Raw genomic sequence first — 20,913 nt, 5'->3', positions numbered from 1 at the left:
AAATAGCATAGAACTCAGCTCCCAGCTCCCTTTACTCAATCTTTCATTCATATATTTACTTATTCATTCACTCGCAAGAAATTTATCACCTTTAATGTATTGACCATGTGCAGTCTGTTGTGCCATGAAGGAAATAAACAGGATGATATTATAGAGAGGAATGGGTGGGAGCTGAGGAGGGCTACTTCAGATAGAAAATTAGATGGTAAAGTTAAGGAGGGCTTCCTGAAGGAAGTGATGGGTCTTCTGAGACTTGAGGACTAAGAAAGATTCCCAAGCGGCAGGAATCTTGTGCCTACGAGCCCCAAAGCAGAAATAAACTAACTAGTTAAAGGACATAAACCCCTACTGTCAGAGCAAACACTGAGAACGGGACAAACAAGTAGAATGCAGACTATCTGGGGCCTCACAGCAAAGTGCTGAGAATCAAACTGAAGCAGAATCTTATTGAAAACCAACGCTCAAGTGAACCGAAAATGTCTGGAGTCACCTGAGTGTTATTATTTCCTCTTCCTAAAAGGATTACTTTTTCTTTTTTCTTTGGGCCACACTGCACAGCTTGCAAAGCACAGAGTCCTAAGCACTGGACCACCAGGGAGGTACCAGATTACTCATTCTTAGCAGCATGGGGAATTAAATTTTCCAGAATTTCCTTCTTCCTGAATTTGGGGCCTGGGAGGGAGGTGGAATAGAGTATGGAGAAAAAGGGAATGGCCCCCAGGGACTTTTCCCCTTCGTTGGAGTTGGAACGGGTATAATGATCCCAGCACCCTCAGTGGCTGAGAGCCACAGTGTCTGTGACTCCCGTCTGCCCTCTTGGCTCTGACTGTGACTTGGATTCAACCCCAAGAGGAGATTCAACCCCAAAATGTCAGGTGACTCCAGACATTTTCTGTTCAGATTCAAAGAATTCTGAATCAAGACGTTCTAGTGAAAGTTTTTCAGATTTTTGGCATCTTAAAGAGAGACTTTCAAAAAATTAATATTGGAGTAATAGTTGATTAACAATGTTGTGATAGTTTCAAGTGTACAGCAAAGTGACTCAATTATTCATATCAAAGAGAGACTTTAAGCTTTCACCTCAGATGGACTGGGAGTTATCATCAGTGATTATTGGGTAATAGTTTCCTCAGTGGTTAATCTTGTTCCCCTTTGATCCCCATGTAGGGGAGAGTGGGCTGGGCCAAGGAGGCAGGTGCAGTGGGGAGATTGGAAGTTAGGTCTTCTTGGCACACCCTACCATAATTAGAAGTTTTCTCAGCTTAAGGGAAAGTGAAACTTACATATCCCTGGACTCATGGAGAGCTTTCCTTAATCACATAACTGTTTACACAGGCTTGATGGGAAACAGCCAGGCACATTGCTGCCAGGCTGGTTCACAGGATCATTGCTTTTTCTCCACAGTCTGCCTGATGCTTGGCCCTAAATCAACCCTTCATACCATAAAACACAAGGTACATGTATAATTATCTCAGGCCTTTCAATTACAGTTATTATTAATGATCAAGTTTAGAGGACTTTGATATTAGAGACATAAGTAATCTGACACAAATAAGGTATACGTACAATTATCAGTAAATAAGCTAACATTTGGGAGAAGGCAATGGCAACCCACTCCACTACTCTTGCCTGGAAAATCCCATGGATGGAGGAGCCTGGTAGGCTGCAGTCCATGGGATCGCTAAGAGTTAGATACGACTGAGCAACTTCACTTTCACTTTTCACTTTCACGTATTAGAGAAGGAAATGGCAACCCAGTCCAGTGTTCTTGCCTGGAGAATCCCAGGGACGGGGGAGCCTGGTGGACTGCCATCTATGGGGTCACACAGAGTCGGACATGACTGAAGTGACTTAGCAGCAGCAGCAAGCTAAAATTTATAATCCAAGCAGTCTCTTGGGACTATGAATCAGCACACATGCAGATTATTCTTACATCCATCTAACAATCATTGACTGTTGGCCATGAACCAAGCACTGTCTAGGCCTTGATGAAAATAACAGTAATTAAGACAAGTGTCATGCATGGACTATTGTCAACCAGGAAGCACACCCAAGCATCAGTGGCCGTAGTTTCTACTGACTTTTCATTATGTAGCCTTGACTGATTGAATCATGGACCACATAGTGATTGAACTCCTTCTCCAGCCCCTCTATCTTCCTGAGTCAAGCTGACCACAAAAAGCTCAAATCCTCATTCCCCTTGGTACATGATTGGACTTTCTGTTTTGCTGACTCACCATCTCATTAGAATAAACTATCAGGTTCAGTCCAGTGAGCTCACCAGGAATAACACAACACTCTTAACACTCAGGAAATTCCAAGGGTTTAGGTTATTTCCCAGGAGACTAGACAAAGGCTAGACCTCTTACTCCACAGTTTGAAAAACAATATCAAGAGGAAAGGACTAGGGTGCAGCTGGATTTGGGCTGAGATCAGAGCAGCCAAAGGATGGTAGGGAAAAGAGTGGACAGGCCAGAGAAATAGGGAGAGCCAATTCAGTGTGGACTCTTGAGGGAGCAAAAGGAGTTTGTGTTTTCTGCTAACTATAATTGGAAACTATTACTGTAAACAAGGAAGTAACAGAGCAATTTCTGGTAATTCCCTGGTAGTCCAAAGGTTAGGTCTCTGCATTTTCACTGCTGAGGATGAGTTTAATTCCAGGTGAGCAAAATAAGATCACTGCAAGGTGAGGCAAAAAAAGAAAGAAAGAAAGAATTTCCTTTTAAAAGAGAAAAATAGAAAAATTTGAAGATGGTGTGTACTACTGAACTTGATGTTGGAGAAACGGGTAGCCTCCAGAAGCTGGTGTTGGGCACACTATTCGAAAACATAGCACCTTGGCATATAGAACATCTTAAGATGAAGGAGTCTAAGAAAATTGCAGGAGGAAGGCACCTGCCTCTCACCTTTTTTTCAATGAAAGCAGAAATATAAATCCCACATATGAAAGGTACCTTCCCTGTACCAGGTAGCAAGAAGATGTCTTTATCACCAAGGAGAAGGCTATATAAACAAACCCATTATTTCTTCACAATTTACTGCCCTTACCCTGAGCCCCTTTGTCTCATCAATTCCTCACAAATTTATTGTTTCTTTGCCTAAAATGGCTTGAAACTTCCTGCTCTGGCCACTTCTTCAGGTCTTCAATCTCTTGTGAGGTCTCTCAAGTAACACATGTAAAAATTCAATAAATTTGTATGCTTTTCTCCTGTTAATTTGTCAGTTTAATTTTCACAGCCAGGGGTCCTCAGAGAGTTGATTTTTTTATTTTTTATTAAAAAAAATTTTATTGATGTGTATTTGCTGTACGATATAAGTTATAGGTGTACAATATAGTGAGTCACAATTTGTAAAGGGTAACTTCCCTGGTGGCTCAGATGGTAAAGCATCTGTCTACAATGCAGGAGACCTGGGTTTGAGCCCTGGCTTGGGAAGATCCCCTGGAGAAGGAAATGGCAATCCACTCTAGTACTATTGCCTGGAAAATCCCATGGACAGAGGAGCCTGGTAGGCTACAGCCTATGGGGTCGCAAAGAGTTGGACATGACTGAGTGAATCTGTGAGATAGTCCATTTAGTCATTGTAGACTATATCCTTGTATTTTACCTTACACCAAATAGTATTGCAGCCATGAAATTAAAAGACGCTTACTCCTTGAAAGGAAAGTTATGACCAATCTAGACAGCATATTAAAAAGCAGAGACATTACTTTGCCAACCAAGGTCCGTATAGTCAAGGCTATGGTTTTTCCAGTGGTTATGTATGGATGTGAGATTTGGATTGTGAAGAAAGCTGATTGCTGAAGAATTGATGCTTTTGAACTGTGCTGTTGGAGAAGACTCTTGAGAGTCCCTTGGACTGCAAGAAGATCCAACCAGTCCATTCTAAAGGAGATCAGTCGTGGGTGTTCATTGGAAGGACTGATGATAAAGGACTGATGCTGAAGCTCCAATACTTTGGCCACCTCATGGAAAGAGCTGACTCACTGGAAAAGACACTGATGCTGGGAGGGATTGACGGTGGGAGGAGAAGGGGACAACAGAGAATGAGATGGCTGGATGGCATCACCGACTGGATGGAGGTGAGTTTCAGTGAATTCCGGGAGTTGGTGATGGACAGGGAGGCCTGGCGTGCTGTGATTCATGGGGTTGCAAAGAGTCGGACATGACTGAGTGTCTGAACTGACTGACTGACTGACTGACCCCTGTATTGCCCTCCTTGAAGGTTGTTTTTTAATATGCTGCTGCTGCTAAGTCACTTCAGTTGTATCCGACTCTGTGTGACCCCATAGATGGAAGCCCACCAGGCTCCCCCATCCCTGGGATTCTCCAGGCAAGAACACTGGAGTGGGTTGCCATTTCCTTCTCCAATGTGTGAAAGTGAAAAGTGAAAGTGAAGTCGCACAGTCGTGTCCGACCCTTAGCGACCCCACGGACTGCAGCCTACCAGGCTCCTCCATCCATGGGATTTTCCAGGCAAGAGTACTGGAGTGGCTTGCTATTGCCTTCTCCTTTTTAATATGATACCACCACAATTCTAGGTACGAGTTTCTACATTGGGTACTTATCGCTAAGTAACGAATCACCCTAAAAGTTACTGGCTTAAAATAACACTTATTTGTTATTATTCATATGTTGAAGTGTCAGCTGAGTGTGGCTAATCTAGTCCTCAACTCAGCTGGGCTTTTCTGCTTCGAGCTGCAGTGGCTAAGCAGCTCAGTTTCTCATGACAAGTCTATGAGTTGGCTGGGGCAACTATTCTACTTGTCTCCTATCCTAAGACTAAATGGCTGATCAAAGCAGTTTCTTCTTATGACAGTCAGTTCCTTATGGTATTCAAGAATGAGTGGCAGGGACTTCCCTGGAGGTCCAGAGCGGTTAAGACTCTGCATTGTCAATGCAGGGAGAAAGAGTTCAGTCCTTGGTTGGGGAACTAAGATTCCACATGCCGTGGCCAAAAGATTAAAAAAAAGTGAATGAAAACAGGCAAGGCATCTCAAGAGGTCTTGGAATAGACATATTGTCAATTTCTACATGCCACTGGTTAAAGCAAATCACGTGGCCAAATGCAAAGTTAAGAGTTGGGGAAATATACTTTGCCATGTTGAGACCACACCAAAGTGAGGATTCTGGGAGGACTGAAGGACTGGGGTTAGTAATTCAATCTTTCATACCATTGTTCAAGATCCACCAAATTTCTATGTCTTCCTCAAAACCTAGTAGTATTTCCATCCCCAGTGCTCCTCCTATCTTTAGACATGTGCTGGGATTTCATACCCCTTTAGATAACTTCCACTCAAAAGTCATCCTAGTCTAGAAATTTAGGAATATGATTCTAGATTTTTCAAATTTGGAAGGGACTCTTAAGGTTATAATGCCCCAAATATGTTTAGATGTGAAGGAAAATGCAGACTCCGATTGGGGAAGAAAGAAAGAAACAAGCCTAGCAGCAGCTATAGTGTTCTTCACTTAAACATCTAACAGACACCAACATCAGACACGATCATTCTGTGCTTGTGATGGAGAGAGACAAAAACAAACCCACTCTATGATCTAGTCAGCACAGGCAAAAACAAAACAAGAACACAAAGCAAGCCACAAAACTGACAGTACACCTCCCTCTCTTGGCTAACTGCAGTAATTGCTACATCTTTACCAATTACAATTTATTTGATTTTGGCCCCACCACCAGGCTTTTGGGATCCTGGTTCACCAACCAGGGATGAAACCTGGGTGCCTGCAATAGAAGCTCAGAGGCCTAATCACTAGACGGCCAGGAAATTCCCAGCAATTGCAATTTTAGCCCACTCTGTTCCTTTACTTTCTAATAAAAATTATTGGAATATTCACTCCTACAACAGCCCAGTGCTTTCTGAGAGCATTCATCCAGAACAAACCCTTCTTTCTTTGAACCTCCCCCAAATCACCCAACACAGTCCTAAATCCTGTAATATCCAGTGCACCTGCTCTCACTAACGCACTCCTCACCTCCCAGCCCCACGTGGTGTGTGAAATCCACACTACTATAACAAGTACCAACAGATCCAGTTTCAATCAACTACATGTGGGCTTCGGCTGGTAGCCTTCAGCATAGTCACAGGCAAGCCAGACCCCACTATCAGCCTCCAGCGCTCACTCCCATCCACATCATATTTGGCCCCAGGTTTTCAGTTCCTCAGATACAGAAAAATCTCTCAGTATCTAAAGCCAAGGGGAACTTCCCACAGATTTCTCAGAACAAAAATTGAAACAAAAAGTATTCTTTGTTCATGATGTATCTATAACTTTTCAGTAATCAAGTATTCACAGAAGGGAACAGTCACTCCATTGTGCATTTCATGCTCACATTCCATCCTCCTTCCTACATCTTTAACTCAAATTTTAATGAGTAATTTTCCAAAGAAACTCATACAAGAACTTGGAGAATTCTGGTGTTCCCTCCATTGTTCTATAAACAAGGCTTTGTATTTCTCCCCCTCCCCCTACCACCTGTCTTTTCATAAGAGAGTAGCATGGAAGGTCTTGTATTGCTTATAAAACCTCTCTGTGAAAACCTCAAAGTAAAATCAGACCAATAATGAATTCATGATTGTTGGTTGGTTGCTTAGTCACTAAGTCATGTCCAACTCTCTACAACTCGATGGACTGTAGCCCAGCAGGCTTCTCTGTCCATGGGATTTCCCAGGCAGGAATACTGGAGTGAGTTGCCATTTCCTTCTCAAGGGGATCTTCCCAAACCAGTGATTGAACCCATGTCTCCTGCATCAGAAGGTGGATTCTTTGCTGCTGAGCCACCAGGAAAGCCCTGATGAATTCATAGCCTGCTTCTAACATTCTTTCATGTTTTCTATAGCCTGTCCTCCAGAGGGTGAATGGAGTCCTTCTTTGGAGGACTTTATCCCACCAAGTAACAGAAAGAAAGGGTCAGTGCGGGGGATTCTGGGAACTACTCAGAGTGGCTCATGTAACTGCAACTCCTTCCTTATATCTTCTTATTTATTCCTTGCACAATCCAACCTCATTTTATTGGCTCCCATACATTCCCTCCTTGAGTCTCTTCTTTGTTCTAGGAACTCTCTGTTTCAAGAGTATTTCCAGGAATATGACTCAGAGATGTCACCCCTCAACCAGTCCTCAGACTCTTGCTGCAGGGGGATACGTTTAACCTTACTCCATCCCCAGGAATGCTGCCCTTCTACACAAAAATCCATCGCATCTTCCTCAGGCTTCTTCAGTTCCTTTCTCCTCACCCTTTACATATGCATATCTGTTGTGCTATAATGCACATAATTTTTTTCCTTCTAGTTTTATTGAGATCTAATTCACATAGAGCACTGTATATGTTTTAGGTGTATAGCATAATGGTTTGACTTAAATACATCAGGAAATGATCACCAAGATAAGTTTAGTGAACATCCATCATCTCATACAAATACAAAATAAAAGAAAAAGGAAAAAAAGGTTTCTTTCCTTGTGATGAAAACTGTTAAGGCTGACTTTATTTACAACTTTCATATGCAGCGTACAGCAGTATTAATTAAATTTGCATTGTATCCCTAGTGCTTATTTATCTTAAAACTGGAAGTTTTGATCACCTTCATCCAATTCCCCCTTCATCCTACCCCTCTACTTCTGGTAACCACAAATCTATCTCTTTCTATGAATTGGTTCATTTGTTTTTTTTGAAGCATAACTGACCTACAACCTAACAAGCACATTAGTCCATGCTGCATAACACAGTGATTCAATATTTCTGTACATTACAAAGTGATCACTACACAATGCACATGAACTTAATACAGGCTTAATAAATGGGGGAAGTGTGTAAGCATTATAATGTCAAGATATCATTAGATCACATCTAATTATTACCAGCATGCCAATAGTGTGTGCCCTGAGAAAAAGTGGCTGACCACAAAGTTCATGACAAGCCACAGGATATGATGACCTTTGTCTTTGTCTTAGCTCAGTTTCCGTTCTGTCGCTCAGTCGTGTCCAACTCTTTGCGACCCCGTGGACTGTAGCCTACCAGGCTTCTCCGTCCATGGGATTCTCCAGGCAAGAATACTGGAGTGGGTTACCGTTTCCTTCTCCAGGGTATCTCAGTTTAGCCACATGCAAAAGACATAAGCCCAAGACCCTGAGCCAGAACCATCACCCAGGGCATCTCCACAATTCGTGCAGAGCCAGCAGCTGCCTCTTCACCTGTAGCATCCATGTAAAGAACAGGATAAAGCTCCTGTGGACCAGCAGCAGCCAGCATGGAGAAACCTGGTCCCAGTCCAGATCTAAATCAGAATCTGTTTTTAATAAGACCCTCCAGTGAAGCATATGCTCACTTAAGTTAAAGAAGCGCTGCTCTGGGAGGGATGGGAATGGGGAGGGGTTGTAATATCATTAATAAATTATCTGAGATGTTTGACTATGGAAACTGTATTTAGAGGTTGTTAAAGGGGTGGGGAGAATCTGTGATGGGAACACAGAAAACCAAACAAAGGAAATAAGATTAATCATTTAACTCCTTCCCTTCCCCATCTCCCCCAAACACACACATACAAAGTTGTACAGGAAAATAAAAGTAATTACATAAAAACTTGGTTTCATAAAAATATAGTCACATAACCCTGATATAGGAAACAAGGAACAAAAATGGCATACTTCTATTGGTGATATAAAAGAATGGTGGTAGTCAGGGTTCTCCAGAGAAACAGGAGCAATAGGGTATATGCATAAAAGAAGATTTATTAAGAAGGATCCGTTCCATTCTGTCGCTCAGTCGTGTCCAACTCTTTGGGACCCCGTGGACTATAGCCTACCAGGCTTCTCCGTCCATGGGATTCTCCACGCACAGAATACTGGAGTAGGTTCACTTCGCCAGGGGATCTTCCTAACCCAGGAATCGAACCCGGGTATCCCACACTGGGGGCAGACACTTTAACCTCTGAGCCACCGGAGAAGCGGCTCAAGTAATTAGAAAGGCAAAGAAGTCCCACAGTCTTCCCTTTGTAACCTGAAGGTCCAGAAAAACTGGTGGTGTAATTCTGGTCCAAACATGAAGACCTGAGAAGCAGGGGAGACAGTGATGCAAGTCCAGGCAGAGTCCAAATGCCAGAGAACCAGAAGTGCCAACGTCTGAGGGCAGAACCTGAAAGTTTCAGGTCAGACAAAGAGCAAATTCGCCCTTCCTGCATCTTTTTTGTTCTATTCAGGCCCTCAAAGGACTGGATGATACCCACCTGCATTAATGAGGGCAATTTCCTCACTTACTAATGCAAATGCTTATCTCTTCTGGCAACATCTTCACAAACACAGCCAAAAATAACATTTTACCAGTTACCTGGTAGTCCTTAGCCCAATCAAGCTGACACATGAAATCAACCATCATAAGAACTAAATCATCACTGACCACACTAGAGCATAAAAAAGTAATATCTAAAAATTAATTCATCAAGAAATAGCAATGTAAATTGTTCCTCTTGAGAATACCTAGATGAATACCAAATAAAGCAACAAAGCATTTGAAGAGGTTATTTCTAGGGAATGAGGACGCATAGGGTGCTATTCTGGTGCTATTCTTATAAGCTCTTTATACTGTTTGTTAAAAAAAAAAAAAAAAGCTTTGTGTGGATGACTTTGACAGAATAGAAACTGTTTTTTGTTTTATGGGGTCACACAGAGTCGGACACGACTGAAGTGACTTAGCAGCAGCAGCAGTGGTTACCTCAGTAAAATGCAGTTGGAGGTCAAGTAAGACAAGGGTGAGAGTAATCATTGGCTCTGAACTAGTTTATAATATCAGGAAATTTGAATGGCGTGTGACAAAAAGCGGAGTGGGGTGGGGAGAAGCCCTTATATTTTTGCATTCAATTTGCTCTTATACAGAGCACATCACATTCTTCAGCCCAAATGGTTGCATGTCTAAGAGAAAGAGTTCATGCTTCTAGTCTCCAGAACAGCAGGAAATTGCTCATAGCAGCCCCACATCACAAAGGCATCCCACAAACAAAGGGAGTCATGACAGGTGGGGGCATCTAGAATCTCTGTTCACTGATGGAGCCTGGAAAATTCAGAGATCCTGTCCAGTGCTGTTGGTTTCTATCGAAATGACTCAGATATTATCCAACCAGAACCTTGGCTGCCACATAATAGCTTGAGTTCTATGTACCATTTGCTGTCTATTTCCTGGCTCCTTTCCTTCAGTCTAGCTCTCTTAAGTGAAAATAAAATTTCTTCCCCCTCCCCCTTCCCAAATTATTATTAGATATTTTGACAATGCAGAGCAAGGGAGAGAAGTCTAATCAGAATGAATTAAGGAGAGGAAACTCATTATCAGTGATATTTGTGAAAATTAAGCACAAATAAGAGCTGAAAATGAGGCAGGTATATCTCAAACTAGGAAAGCTAGGGACTGGTTAGTGTGATTTAAGCTGCAGATTCCACTTCAGTCTATATGCTGGTAAGAGGTCAGAGAGTATGAACTCAAAGAGCTCAGTTTAGGAGGGGAAGAGAAACTTGGAAACAAAAGACTGTGCATCTCAGAGTAGACTTCAGGTCATATTCATGCCAACAAAGAGGGACCAGGAAGTTGTCCAAGACACAGGATAAACCTGGCCCATCTTCCTGGAGAGTCAATTTCAGTTGGAGGGGGTAAAGTCTAGTCAGAGTCACATTGCTTTTGAAATTTCACATTTAATGCAGTAAAATGTTTTAATTTACCTTAAACGTTATAGATAAGACTGAAGACTTCAGAAATGTTTCTCACATGAGCTGGCCAATGCTGGGAGACCGGGCAGAAAAGATGAAGAGAAAGGAACCAGGAAGGCACTAGATCTTACAGCATTTTCTTGACCAGATTAAGGTGCTTGAACTGGATGCTGGGGTCACTAAGCAGACATGCAGACATTTTTTTTAAAAAGTGACAAGATCAGATTTGTATTTGAGAAAATTCATTCTCCTGGCACTCAGGCATATCCACTGAAGCAAATATCTTTTTCTTTTCTTTTCTCTTTATTGAGCAGTTCTCTTTTGTTGGTCTTGATCACAGTCTCAATTAAAAAAGGCAAAGAACAAATGAGTGGTGAAGGGTTTTTGCCACAAATATAATACAGAGCTGATGTTTTCAATTTTTAAAAAATTCACATAGATTGCTTTTAAAAAAAAAAAGCACCAGACTCTGTCAAAAAAAAAAGGCAATTACTTGGAAAGTTTACTTCCAGAATATATTAAAATATATAAATATGAAAAATGACCAACCTCACTATCATATAAATGTATAATAAAGTAATAATTTGGTCAGTTTCATTCAGCCCATTTGTGATGATGAGGAAGAATAGACCTCAGTGCTGGTGAGAAGGACATTTCCACTGATGATATGATTGGATTGACATTTCGGGAAGCTTAGACAATATGTTCATACCCTTTGGCCTAATGACGGTATTTCTGGGAATTCAGCAGAAAGTGTATCAGTAAGTTAACAAAGATGTGAACAAAGACTTGTGTATAAACTGCACTATTTATAATAGGCAAAAAACCCAAGATGTGCCATGATCTCAGGAATTATAGGAACCTTCAGTATGATATAATATAGCTATTAACAATGTTTCAAATTACATAAAAGTGTTAGTCGCTCAGTCATGTCTGACTCTTTGTGACCCAATGGACTGTAGCCTGCCAGGCTCCTCTGTCCATGTGATTCTCCAGGCAAGAATACTGGAGTGGGTAGCCATTCCCTTTTCCAAGGGATCGTCCCAACCCAGGGAATGAACCCTGATCTCTTGCACTGCAAGCAAATTCATGGTCTGAGCCACCAGGGAAGCCCAAATTACATAAAAGTATATCAAATTATATAAATCATCAGTTCTATCACTGGAGGCTATCATTACTTGCTGACATTATGAGTGATTTTTACCTTTAAAAATACATATCTTTAAAATGTTTTCTATGACAAGGGGTTTAACCCAAAACAGGGAGTCAATGGCCTCATAAATTGCTTTTAGGTAGGTAGCTTTGCAGAGGCAACTCTGGGCCCTGAAAACTGAATCAAATCCATGCATTCTCAGCTTATCTTTAGTTTTCAGCTCATATAAATAATAATAGAACAACAACTTCCCCTCTTCTAAATCCCTATTATATGCTAAGCACTTAACATACTTAATCTCATTTAATCCTTGCAACACTACTCCAAAGAAGGTATTATGAAGGTATTATTAACAACATTTCCATTTTAGAGATTTAAAAAGTGAGTCTTGGAGATAGCCCAAGGCTTTGCATCTTATTTTAGTGTTTTCTTAAATCCTCTTTCTTTTTTGCTCTGTCCCCTTCTGTAAACAGGTTATCAATGCATATCCTAATTTCTAAGCTGAAGACCACAAATCCACAGATCCTTCTCCTCTCTGGAACTTTTTTCCCCCCCAAAGTAAATACATCAGGGATGAGGAGGGAGTGTGTTGGGGTAGAAGGGTCGGGGAGGCAGGCTTTCCTGAGAGTACTTCCCCCTTCCTTCTCCTTTAACTTTTGCCAATGGGGCCACAACCAGCTTTCTCATTTGGTAGCAGAAGCTTGTTGGTGCCTTTTCCTCCAACATCAGAGGTCAGTATCTAGCATTGTTCTCACCCCTGAGAGAGCCAGCAGCCAGACTCATTTTCTCTTTCCCGGGCCCCTTCCTCCCTAGTCCCAGGCCCTCTACTCTTCAAGCCCTCTAGCTCTCTTCAGCTCCCCTTTCTTGTTCTGTCTTCTCCAGCCTTTCTTCTTTCCTGCTCCTGCTTATTTCCTTGGCCTCCATCTCTGCCTCCACCACTGTATCATTATTATCATTGCTAAAAGCAGATATCAAATTATTGTGTTTGAAAGAAGAGATTTTTTTGACACAGTGGTTCCAAGACTTGTCTATTTATAATACATGAAACCATTAATGGGTACTATGCATCACAATTGCCTTCTCCTAAGACTCTCTTGAGGGTTTAGGGCCCATTTTGCTGTTTTGTACAGACAAGATTGACTAACCTTAGGGTGGTAGGTGGATGTGTGCAGCTGGGACTGAAAGTATACCCTTGGCAGAAGGCAAGGAGGAAGCTCAAGGTGCAAATGATGCTTTCCAAGCTGAAAAGAACTGCTGAGAGGACACAGGAGCACGGTGTCTCAACAACCCCTAGTTATTGCCTATTCTTTCATCTCTCTTAGGCTGAAGTTCTGACAAACTCGAGCCCACCAGCATCTTGCTGCCCAGAAAGGTTGGCCATGGCAGCCTTTCCAAACTCCTGCCTCCCAGGGTGTCTGCTCATTTTCATTCTCCTCCAGCTGCCCAAGTTGGATTCTGGTAGGTCCAGAAACCGTCAGACTTGTTCCCCAAATCCCTTTTAGGCTGGAAAGGGTTGGCAGGCCTAGACTAGGAGATAAGTAGGAAGAGGGCTTGAGCTGAGTAGAGAGGGAGCTGCGAATTATCTTTCTGGGTGGAACTTTGTTTCAATGATGTCCTGCCTTTTTCTCTCAATTATAGGATAATTTGTAGCCTACAAGCTTGAAGTTTCTCAGTAATTGTAAGCAATCCCATTTGGTTGTCCTTAGCGACTTCCTTGAGAAGGAAATGGCAACCCACTCCAGTGTTCTTGCCTGGAGAATCTCAGGGACGGGGGAGCCTGGTGGGCTGCCGTCTCTGGGGTCGCACAGAGTCGGACACGACTGAAGTGACTTAAGGGCCCAGATGGATTCCCTGGAGCTGTAATGGGAGAGTGCCCTTCATTGGGATCCTCGCCTCTATCAATCCTCAACTCCTACCTCCACATTCCGTCAGACTCTCTTGGTGTTTCGGCAGCTCCCTTTGACGTGATTGGACCCCCGGAGCCCATCCTGGCGGTGGTGGGTGAAGATGCAGAGCTACCCTGTCGCCTCTCCCCCAACATGAGCGCCGAGGGCATGGAGCTGCGCTGGTTCCGGGAGAAGGTCTCGCCCGCGGTGTTCGTGAGCCGCGAAGGGCGAGAGCAGGAGGGAGAGGAGATGGCTGAGTACCGGGGAAGAGTGTCGCTGGTGGAGGACCACATCGCCGAGGGCAGCGTCGCTGTGAGGATACAGGAGGTCAAAGCCTCTGATGATGGGGAGTACCGATGCTTTTTCAGACAGGACGAAAACTACGAAGAGGCCATCGTGCATCTGAAGGTGGCTGGTGAGTGGACGGGTTTTGACTTTCTCCAGTGACTCCATGCGAGATAATATTTTCCTGTGGCTCTGTTACTTTGGAAACCATCAAACTTGTTCCCCAAATCCCTTTTAGGCTGGAAGGGGTTGGCAGGCCTAGACTGGGAGATAAGTAGGAAGAGGGTTTGAGCTGAGTAGAGAGGGAGCAGCGAATGATCTTTCTCCTTGGAACTTTGTTTCCATGAAGTCCTGCTTTTTTCTCTCAATTATAGGATAATCATTTCTCCATGTTAATAATTAAATAAGTGTAAGATGTAAAGACTGTATAACATTCTCTTCTATTAGTGCATCATAATTTGCTTGGTCAAAGCCCAGAATTGAGCATTAAGTTGTGTCCGTTTTTCACCATTTATAGTAAGGCTGTAGAGAGCAATCCCAATGGTTACTTGGTGGATTAGTACCCGAAGACTGATTTCGTGAGATTGTAGAGCATGGTGGCTTTTTAAGGGTCTTGACCTACCTAGACAAGTTTTGGTTTTGTTTTTGTTTTTGTTTCAAGCCAGAATTCAGAGTGAAACTATAAGGAAATGGTGCACACTGAGGAAAAAAGTATACTTTGAGGTCTGATTTTCCCACCTGGCACCAAGCAAATTCCTTTCTGAGCTACATTTCCTACTGTAAAACTGGGGGAGCACCTGCCAGATAAGATTTTGCAAGAATGAGATGAAAAAAAAAATCAATATAGAAACTTTCCTGGTGGCTCAGTGCTTCCAATGCAGGGGGCATTGATCAGGGAACTAAGATCCCTCATGCTTGGAATGTGAGAAACTGCTTTGTCAATTCTAAAAGCATTATATACTTGTAAAATATTGCTGTGCAATGTATATTGCTTTTTGTGCATATATTCAAGCAAAGATGAAGTTTGAAAAATACATGGGTGAAATGTGGGTCCCTGTTTCATAACAGGGTGTCCCACATGGTAGTATCATATATAACTCATCTTTCCTTTTTAAGGAAGTGTCTTAAAGACCGGTTATAAAGCCCTAGAGATTTGATAGCATAAAGCTGTCATTGTTACCTTTTATGAATGATAGATACCTTTGAGAATCTGCTGAAAATGGTGGCCCTTTTTGTGAAAAGAATTACATTCTCACATAGATACACAAGTTGGAATATGACTTTAAGCCAGTAGTTGTTTCATCTCTGATAAGATGTCTTCTTTTATGGATACCTCAGTTCCTTTGTATAGTAAATCATGGAGATGGGTCCCTCTCATTCCCAGTTCCTCTGGGCTTCTCTTTCTCAAACTATATAGCCCTGTGGTTATAAGGCTCCCAGAAGAGTGTCCACTAAAGGAGTAAGGCGCCTTGTTTCTCCGTAGCTCTGGGCTCTGATCCTCACATCAGTATGAAAGTTCAAGAGAGTGGAGAGATCCAGCTGGAGTGTACCTCAGTGGGATGGTACCCAGAGCCCCAAGTACAGTGGCGAACTCACAAGGGAGAAGAGTTTCCATCCATGTCAGAATCCAGGAATCCTGACGAAGAAGGTCTGTTTACTGTGAGAGCTTCAGTGATCATCAGGGACACCTCTATGAAGAATGTGTCCTGCTGTATCCGGAACCTCCTTCTTGGTCAGGAGAAAGAAGTAGAGATTTCCATACCAGGTCAGTAAAACAGGTGCTAGGTTCCTTTCTGACACACTTTCAGGGCAGCATCACATGGGACATCTGCCCAGCTACAACCTCCTGGCAGACTTGTCTGTTTTTCTCACCTTAAACTTTCCCCACCTAAACTCCTGCCCACTGAGTCCCACCAACTTCACTAGAGATTCTGAAGGCATACGTTTTATACCTAGATCTCACAGACACTCCAGATTTTCCATCTTAGAAGCTGTATCTTATATAGGGAAGTCTTCCAGATTCTCTTAGGAGATATATCTTGGAAAAGCTTTGTCTCTGAGGGTGTTGTCTTCCCGATTCAGAGCCTTCTGGATCTAGCTAAATTAGTTCTCCTCTTTCCACCCTTTCCTCCCCCTCCACTCCCTATCCCATGCTAGAGCTCTAAGTTTCCAAAGTCTTCACACTCTACCTCTGGTTCAACAAGGAACTTTTCCTTATTCTTGGGTCATTGAGTCCCCTTCTGTTGCACACAGAAGTGATATTTCCCCTTCCTTATTTACTTCCCTCATCCCCTTGGCTCCCATCCTGCATTGATGGCTAAAGAGAAATTTCCATGATAACATGAATCGGTCCATTATATTCTTTATTCCACAGGTCCTGTCCCCAAATGACTCTTCTTCATCTTCATTCCTCTCTTTCTCTGCTATCTCTTACCTAAGACTAAAATTTATCTGAAAACCTCAGAGTGGTATTGGAGGGACTCTTTGGCCATGGGAGGAATGTGAGAGGTGCAGGTCATCCTCTCTTCCAGCCCGCTTTGGAATCAGAAGAGGACCTAGATTTGCTCTGAGTTTCTCAACAAATGTCCTTCTTGGGGATTTTGTTCTAGCCTCCTTCTTCCCCAGGCTGACTCCATGGACGGTGGCTGTGGCTGTCATCTTGGTGGTCCTAGGACTTCTCACAACTGGGTCCATATTTTTCTCTTGGAGACTATACAAGGAAAGATCCAGACAGAGAAGGAATGAGTTCAGCTCTAAAGGTAAGTCATAGAATCCCAGTCTACTTGCCAGGCAGGAGTGCTTCCACCTGAGGTTGAATCCAAGTCCTTTAGGATGACTGCCAATGGGAAGATAATTGATTCCAGAATTCTAAAAATCAGAGGGAATTATAAAGCTCCTGAATTCAGTGGCACCCAATATGAAGAATAACAGAGGTTTGGGTATAAGATGAGTCAAAAGCAATTTTAATTGAGATAATAGACCTGATGTTTATTCGTTATTAACCTTCAGACTCTATCCTTACTTTTAACTTGGTTTCTCAGTAATGATTAAAGATCTGATACCAAGTGAGTAGGAACTTCCTGATATTTCTTAGAAAACAAAACAAAATCCTTGTTCTTCATTTGTTGATAATGCCTCAATAATCAGGTAGTCATGAATTAAACAGTTTCTCCTTTATATGTTTCTCACACATGTTTTGTCCCCTCCCTCACAGCCAGGCTAGAAGGTCATTAAAGTATTTCTGTTTGTTTTCCAGAGAAACTCCTGGAAGAGCTCAGTAAGTTCTATGTTCCTGTTCTTTTTTCATCCACAAAATTGTCTCTCTCTTATTATAAAACATGTCAATAACACTCTTTCCCCCTCCCCCACCCTCTCTCACTACAGAATGGAAAAAGGCTACATTGCATGCAGGTCAGTGACTCTGAATATCTTAAGGGCTCTGAGGTGCTACCCTGTAGGTATTCAAAGTCCTCCAATACTTAGAAATAAAAACCACTAATATATAGAGGGGAAAGACTATGGCAAATGGCCTCAACATTATCCTTGAGGCACATAAAGGGCTCTTGGAAGATGGCTAGAAGGCAAGCCCCCTCTGACAGGGTCCCATGGGGTACTGGGGACAGTCAGTTGATACATCACCCTATGGCTGTGGATGGAAGAGGGGAAAAGAGACAGCTGAGCAGGCCAAGCAGTTCCCTTCCTGAAGAGACCTGTCAACTGCTAGAGCAGGTCTCCACTTCTTCAGAGAAGAAAGGATGGTTCTTTCAACCTGTGACATTCACTGATATTCAGACTCACTTTCTCTCTGCCTCTAGTGGATGTGACTCTGGATCCAGATACCGCCCACCCCCACCTCTTTCTGTATGAAGATTCAAAATCTGTCCGACTGGAAGATTCACGTCAGAAACTTCCTGAGAAATCAGAGAGATTTGACTCCTGGCCCTGTGTGATGGGTCGTGAGGCCTTCACCTCGGGGAAACATTACTGGGAGGTGGAGGTGGGAGACAGGACAGACTGGGCAATTGGGGTGTGTAGGGAGAATGTGATGAAGAAAGGATTTGACCCCATGACTCCTGAGAATGGGTTCTGGGCTGTGGAGCTGTATGGAAATGGGTACTGGGCTCTCACTCCACTGCGGACCCCTCTCCCACTGGCTGGACCCCCCCGCCGGGTTGGGGTCTTCCTTGACTATGAATCAGGAGACATTTTCTTCTACAACATGACTGATGGATCCCATATCTATACTTTCTCCAAGGCCTCTTTCTCCGGCCCTCTCCGGCCCTTCTTCTGCTTGTGGTCCTGTGGTAAAAAGCCCCTGACTATCTGCCCAATCACTGATGGGCTTGAGGGAGTCACCGTAGTTGCTGATGCCAAGGACACTTCAAAGGAGATCCCACTGTCCCCCATGGGAGAGGACTCTGCCTCCGGGGATATAGAAACCCTCCATTCTAAACTAATCCCTCTCCAGCCCAACCAAGGGGTGCCTTAAGAAATACTCCAGCTCAGCTCTTTCCCTCTACCCTAACCCCCTCTTCCACCTCTCCCAGGGCTTCATCTGCCAGCTTTACTCAGCCCCTGTTTCTTCCTGTTGGGTAGGGATTAATTAATCTTGAGAAGGTTGTGTTGCTGCTGATAGAGTGTGAGGAATAGGCCCTTCCTAATCTGTTTCTGTAACAATAGTCAAGGGGCAGGGAGGTGACTCAGACTGCTTCTTGTGGTCTCCCATCCCAGAGGCCAAATCCTCTAGAGAGGCAGTTGCAGTTTGGGGATCAAGATGGAGTTAGGTCGGCATGTGGTTATGACAGAAACATCTTGATGTCCAGGATAGGGGTTGTAGAGGAACAGATTTTAAGGAAGCAGAAAACCCAAAGGGTTCTGGGAAGGGAAAACCGGTGGCTGAAATCCCATAAAGGAACTTGGAGGAGACATCATGATAGAGGAAAATGAGGTGAACTCAGGCCAGCGATGGACATCTGACTTGTCCCTAGAGTTTTAGGGCCCATATCTCAGATTTTCTAAGTCATTCCTACAGGATGGATCTGAGCAATTGGCAAAGGGAGTTAAGAAGGTGAGGAGGTCAAACAGAATGAGAGAGGAGAGAATTTTAAACAAAATGCAAAGGGACTCTTTCCAACCTCACTTTGCTGATTCCACAAGTTGCTGGTTCTCCCTTTTGATCTAGAATCTCTCCACTTTAGAGGCATTTTCAGGTGTCATCTTTCAGTGATATCACCACTTTATTGGCAAGGGCCATGTCTCACCAACATGTGGTTTAAAACTGCTCAACCACACCTTTAGTTAGGTTTAACCACCATCCACTTCCATACTGAGCCACGAATCACTCTCTCCCCACCCAGCTTTCCTACTTGCTGCTTCTCCTCAGGGTCCCCTGAAAGCTGTGTCATTGTGCTCAGCACAGCTAGATTGATTGCAGTTGTTTGTATTTGCATTTTCCTGTATATGTGTGTCTGTCCAGGCTCCCACCTTCCATTTCCATTGGGTTTTCCAGGGTCAATGTCACCCATGGTCTTAACCTAATAAATAAGTCTGTCTGATTATTGAAAACAGCTTCTGTGCCTCCCTTTCTTTATCCAACAAGTGGAACTGACACAAAACAGAGAGAAGAAACCTGCATGGGGATGCAGTGGGTCAAAGCACTGTTGTTCTGTTTATCCAAGACCCATCCCCAGACCTGATGGCAGTAGGTTCACCATGGCAGGCAGCACAGGACCTCCTGTCCAGGAAGGGCCAGCTACTTACAAAAAGGCCACAGTGCCAGTGGCTACCCACGCTTAGCCTCTGGAGGAGATATATGGTGATGCCTCATAACTGGAAAAACAAACAAACTTGGGTGATTCTCCTTTCCTTGCCCTTTCCTCAAGCAGTATTCAACCTACCCTCCACTGGACTCCTGAGAGAAGACCACCACTTACCTCTGCTTTCAAAGTATTCATTTATGTTCAAATTGTACTTTTAGAAGGTAAAAGATTTTTTTTAAAGTCCAGACTTCTTTAAAAAATACTTAGAATCTTACGTATCTGTTTTGCCAGTTTAATGTACAATGTGTATCCCGAAATGTATATATAAAATCTCACCCTAAATAAATGGGGCTGCCACAGGAACCCCTGAGAGTAGAAAGAGAAATAGTCAGAGGTTTCAATTAGCTCTGTGACTGCCCTCACCTTCCTATTTCCTCATGATCTTCAAGGAAAATGGTTACCAAACGCAGTATTGAGCTGGCAGTAGATTCTGAACTTATGTGATAAGCCTTGAAGCTCCCTTTCCATCTGGCACCTGATACCAGTGCCTGGAGGAGGAGATTAACAGTCTTGGTAGTTCTGGCTTTATTTTCAAATCTTCCAAAAGAGAAGAAAGGTGGCCTTGCTGACGCTTTGTCAAAGCCTGTCTTAATGACCTGAAGCAGAATCAGTGATCCTGCGGTTTCAGAAGGTCCAGAAAGGCCTCTCCCACCGGTGCAAGTAATTAGCTGCTACATGTATTTCCAAGGCCTGACTTCCTTTTTAAACCAGAAACTAAAACCTTTCATCCAACAGCTAAAGACCAGCCTTTAAAATGCAAATGCTCCTGAAATAATAGTAACTGGACTTCATTTCACACACCAAAAGCCAATTCTGGTCATCATATGTTTGAAAAGGGTCTGCGTCTCTTTAAAAGAGATTCAGACGTTCACATTAAGAGAAAAATAACTGGGCAACTCCTATCACCACTAATCAACAACAGCTCTTCCGTGCCATCTCTCTGCATATCCCTATTCATCTGCTCCTTCTACCCCCAAATAACACTCAGGTCTCCTCAAATAGCCCTCTGGAAAACTCCGAGTCGACTCAACTATACGCGCCTTTACTCTTGCCACTCGCTTTAAAAT

At 43.2% G+C, this 20,913-nt stretch overlaps 1 protein-coding gene across 1 annotated transcript; it reads left to right on the top strand.

Moving 5' to 3' along the window:
- Window positions 1-13,196: 13,196 nt before the first annotated feature.
- On the top strand, window positions 13,197-19,527 carry BTN1A1 (butyrophilin subfamily 1 member A1). The gene is made up of 7 exons (XM_055406950.2): window positions 13,197-13,314; window positions 13,810-14,157; window positions 15,511-15,792; window positions 16,637-16,786; window positions 17,284-17,304; window positions 17,412-17,438; window positions 17,843-19,527. Exons 1-7 carry the CDS (start codon window positions 13,236-13,238, stop codon window positions 18,514-18,516), a joined length of 1,581 nt encoding a protein of 526 aa, XP_055262925.2. The 5' UTR covers window positions 13,197-13,235; the 3' UTR covers window positions 18,517-19,527.
- The last annotated feature ends 1,386 nt before the right edge of the window (window positions 19,528-20,913 follow it).

This window comes from Moschus berezovskii, chromosome 23 (genome assembly GCF_049115385.1).
Source record: "Moschus berezovskii isolate FMDL1 chromosome 23, NW_MosBer_1.0, whole genome shotgun sequence".
Lineage (NCBI taxonomy): Eukaryota > Metazoa > Chordata > Mammalia > Artiodactyla > Moschidae > Moschus > Moschus berezovskii.
The sequence above is the reverse complement of the archived record's forward strand: the minus strand, read 5'-3'. Positions and strand labels throughout refer to the sequence as shown.

Excerpts from the sequence above, each read along its gene's own strand:
- BTN1A1 (XM_055406950.2), top strand. The coding sequence starts at position 13,236 with ATGGCAGCCTTTCCAAACTCCTGCCTCCCAGGGTGTCTGCTCATTTTC. Across the intron at positions 14,158-15,510 it reads CGTGCATCTGAAGGTGGCTG|CTCTGGGCTCTGATCCTCAC; the intron begins GTGAGTGGACGG and ends GTTTCTCCGTAG. Across the intron at positions 16,787-17,283 it reads GAATGAGTTCAGCTCTAAAG|AGAAACTCCTGGAAGAGCTC; the intron begins GTAAGTCATAGA and ends TTTGTTTTCCAG.